The following is a 3,070-nucleotide window of genomic DNA, read 5'->3' as shown; positions in this document are numbered from 1 at the left end:
AGGCGCCGAGCCGAAAGAAAGAAATCAAATGAAAAAATCTGAATAGCTCCAAGTTAAAAACTTTTAAACTAAAAATCGTACCTGTAAATGCAGATGTGAGGTACAGATTGGGCTCTATTTGTGTCCGATCCATACCACTTGGCGAAGCTATGTCAAAACAAAATTTTTCAGAAGAAAATCAGTTAAGCACAGATATACTCATAATTCATTTCTAGTCACTAAAAATCACACAAACCAAATATACTCCACAGTTACTCTCATAAAACCAGATAAACCGAAGCCTGACCAAGTGTCCTTAAAGTAAAGAAGGAAGTTAAACAGCAGAATTTTAATGACCGTCAATAGAAAAATACTTTACTTAGTGGATGATTATCTTTATGTATCAGAGATGAGAGAAAGGGGGAAGCAAAGAATCATGAGAGAATTTGCAATTTGTATTGAATAGCAAAAACGCATGGGTCATTTCTGCTAAGGTTAAAAGTTTCCACAGATTCTCTTACCTAAGAATTTAATCGTTACAAAAAGCAGAGCACAGTCTCCCTGGTCCCCAGGCCAGCCTGAGGCCTGCTGCCCAACACAACCTGTGGGAACAGCCAATGCGGCTGCAGGGAGCACAAAAAGGCAACACCCTGTTAAACCAAAGCAGATTTTAATAGGAAAACAGGTTGTGGGAAAATTATTTTTATGGCCAGAGAATTAGTAAGTAGAGAAAAGTTAAATAACGGAAGAGAGGAATCTGTAGCAGACAAAGATCTCAAGCCAACAAGACTCCTGGGATTCGAGGGCGTGGGGCTGTGCTGATGCTGTAGATCTGTGCTCTGAAACACAGTCAATCCATAACCCTCAGTAAATGTTATTCCAAACAAATTCTTGGGGTGGGGTGATATGAAAAATTCACAATACAGTATAATCTGTGTCTTTTTCTAATTTTCTCCAAGATTAAAATCAGTCATTTCTCAAGCTGCTTTATTTCACAAAAATTTCAGATGGATTTCACAAGGAGATAAGACATTTAAATGACCAAGAGTGTAAAGCACTACACATTTCATTACACCAAACAATACATTCTCTCTGGAGACGTCCATGTTAAATTATTATAGTTAAACTGTAGAAAACTTAAGAAATTAATGGATGCAATGAAGAAAAATTAAAGCTAAAAATATTAATTTTAGAGGAAAATATAGTTTTATAAACATGACATTGTACACAATTATTTGTATATCTGAAATCCACAAATAGACCAACAGTAAATATCCAATTTTGATATAGTTTAAAAAAAAATCTTTAAATGCATTAAAAGTGCTTACTATGACCTTAACTAGTGAATGCTATCTCTGTTCACTTCTACCCTAAGTTTCCAAGAGTGAGAGAAGAAGTCATAGTGCTTGGTCTCCAGCTTACTAGAGCTGCCTTTCAGATCAGGCACAGAGCATCCAGCACAAACGTGAAAACAAAGACATGAGTACCACCTCCCAGGACTTCTGCACTAAAGAACCATTTGTTTGCAGCAAGTAATGAGAATACTACCTACATAATTGGGTTGATAAAGGATCTTAGCAGAGTTTGTCACATATTGGCAGCGTATGTACATGGTAATGATTACATATTGTTTTGTCATTATTATAAACTAAAACTCGCCTCAACCAACTCAGGGAGAATCTTGATTTCTACAAAAGATGTTTTCTAACAATTAAAAAAAAGCCACTTTCTCAGTACAGAGTTGACTATTTGTAACTTATTCGACTAGGAGCTTCATAATTCTCAGTTGCTGAATGGGGTTATTGGGAAGGTAAGGATCAAAGTTGCAAACACAACCTACAACCAGGTCAACACGACCTTAAAACTGCTTGTCAAGATTGTAGAGTCTTACATCTCCTCATCATACTGGCTCAAAACTGAAAAACATAATACTTACTAGTATTTAAGTCAAAGGATGATAAGATAAATTTTCTAATTATTTGATTTATAAATTTCTATGGAAATTTTGAGTGGTTGATACTGACTAGAAACTGTGTCATAAATTATCTATGAATATAATTTGTCTTTTTACCTTTACCATAAAAAGGAAATGTTAGTGAAATAAAGAATAAAGACTAAGTGATCTTAGCTTTGGAAATAGAGTCCTAGGCTGGGAACACACAAGCACTACTGAACAAGCTTTAAATGCAGGCCCATGCTGGGACTGAACTGCCTGTGTGCTCCGTGCTTCTTCCAAACACTCCCCTTATCTCAGTATGTCAGCTTTTCATTTTAAATAATCATTCAAAATCTTGTGGTTATATGGTGCCAATTGAAAGTAAGCCATAGTTAGTTATAGTGTTATAGTTAGTGCACAAGCTTTTCAAATACTGTATCTAAAAGGATAGAAATTGGGGCTGTATAATGACTATACTCTTACATTTAAAAAACATTTACTTTTGGCTTGAAAGTTTATTTCTGCTCTTTAACGCTATCTTCAGTAATAATCACTGGTATAGCAACACTTTAATCTATAAATCTTCATAATATTACTTTAAATAAATTCTTTACAAATTATTTAAGAAAGCTGTATAGTGCTACAGGGCTGTTAACTGTAAAACAAGGCTACAAAGATGAAGGTCCTCCAAAATATGAATTTTTAAACCCATGTAACAAACCAATTATTTTTTGAGACAGAGTCTCACGTTGCCACCCTTGGTAGAGTGCTGTAGCATCACAGCTCACAGAAGCCTCAAACTCTTGGGCTGAAGTGATTCTTTTGCCTCAACCTCCCAAGTAGCTGGGAATATGGTGCCTGCCACAATGCCCAGCTATTGTTAGAGATGAAGTCTTGCTCTGGCTCAAGCTGGTCTTGAACCTGTGAGTTCAGGCAATCCACCCGCCTCGGCCTCCCCAGAGTGCTAGGATTACAGGTGGGAGCCACCACTCCCAACCCAAAACATAAATTTTTAAATGGGTTATGTCCAGAATTTAAAACAAAATCTGGCTGGGCGTGGTGGCTCATGCCTGTAGTTCTAGCACTCTGGGAGGCCAAGACAGATGGATTGCTTGAGCTCACAAGTTCGAGACCAGCCTGAACAAGAGTGAGACT

General features: G+C 36.8%; 1 protein-coding gene across 1 annotated transcript in view; it reads right to left on the bottom strand.

Moving 5' to 3' along the window:
• KIAA0586 (KIAA0586 ortholog) overlaps window positions 1-3,070 on the bottom strand; it is a 156,307-nt gene that overhangs the window by 11,050 nt on the left and 142,187 nt on the right. Inside the window, exon 29 of the mRNA XM_023515871.1 lies at window positions 82-147. Within this exon, the coding sequence (XP_023371639.1) occupies window positions 82-147 (66 nt within the window). The remainder of the gene's footprint in view (window positions 1-81; window positions 148-3,070) is intronic.

The sequence above is a fragment of the Otolemur garnettii genome, unplaced genomic scaffold (genome assembly GCF_000181295.1).
Source record: "Otolemur garnettii isolate 467f Iridium unplaced genomic scaffold, OtoGar3 scaffold00081, whole genome shotgun sequence".
Lineage (NCBI taxonomy): Eukaryota > Metazoa > Chordata > Mammalia > Primates > Galagidae > Otolemur > Otolemur garnettii.
This window is presented reverse-complemented; position numbering and strand designations above follow the sequence as displayed.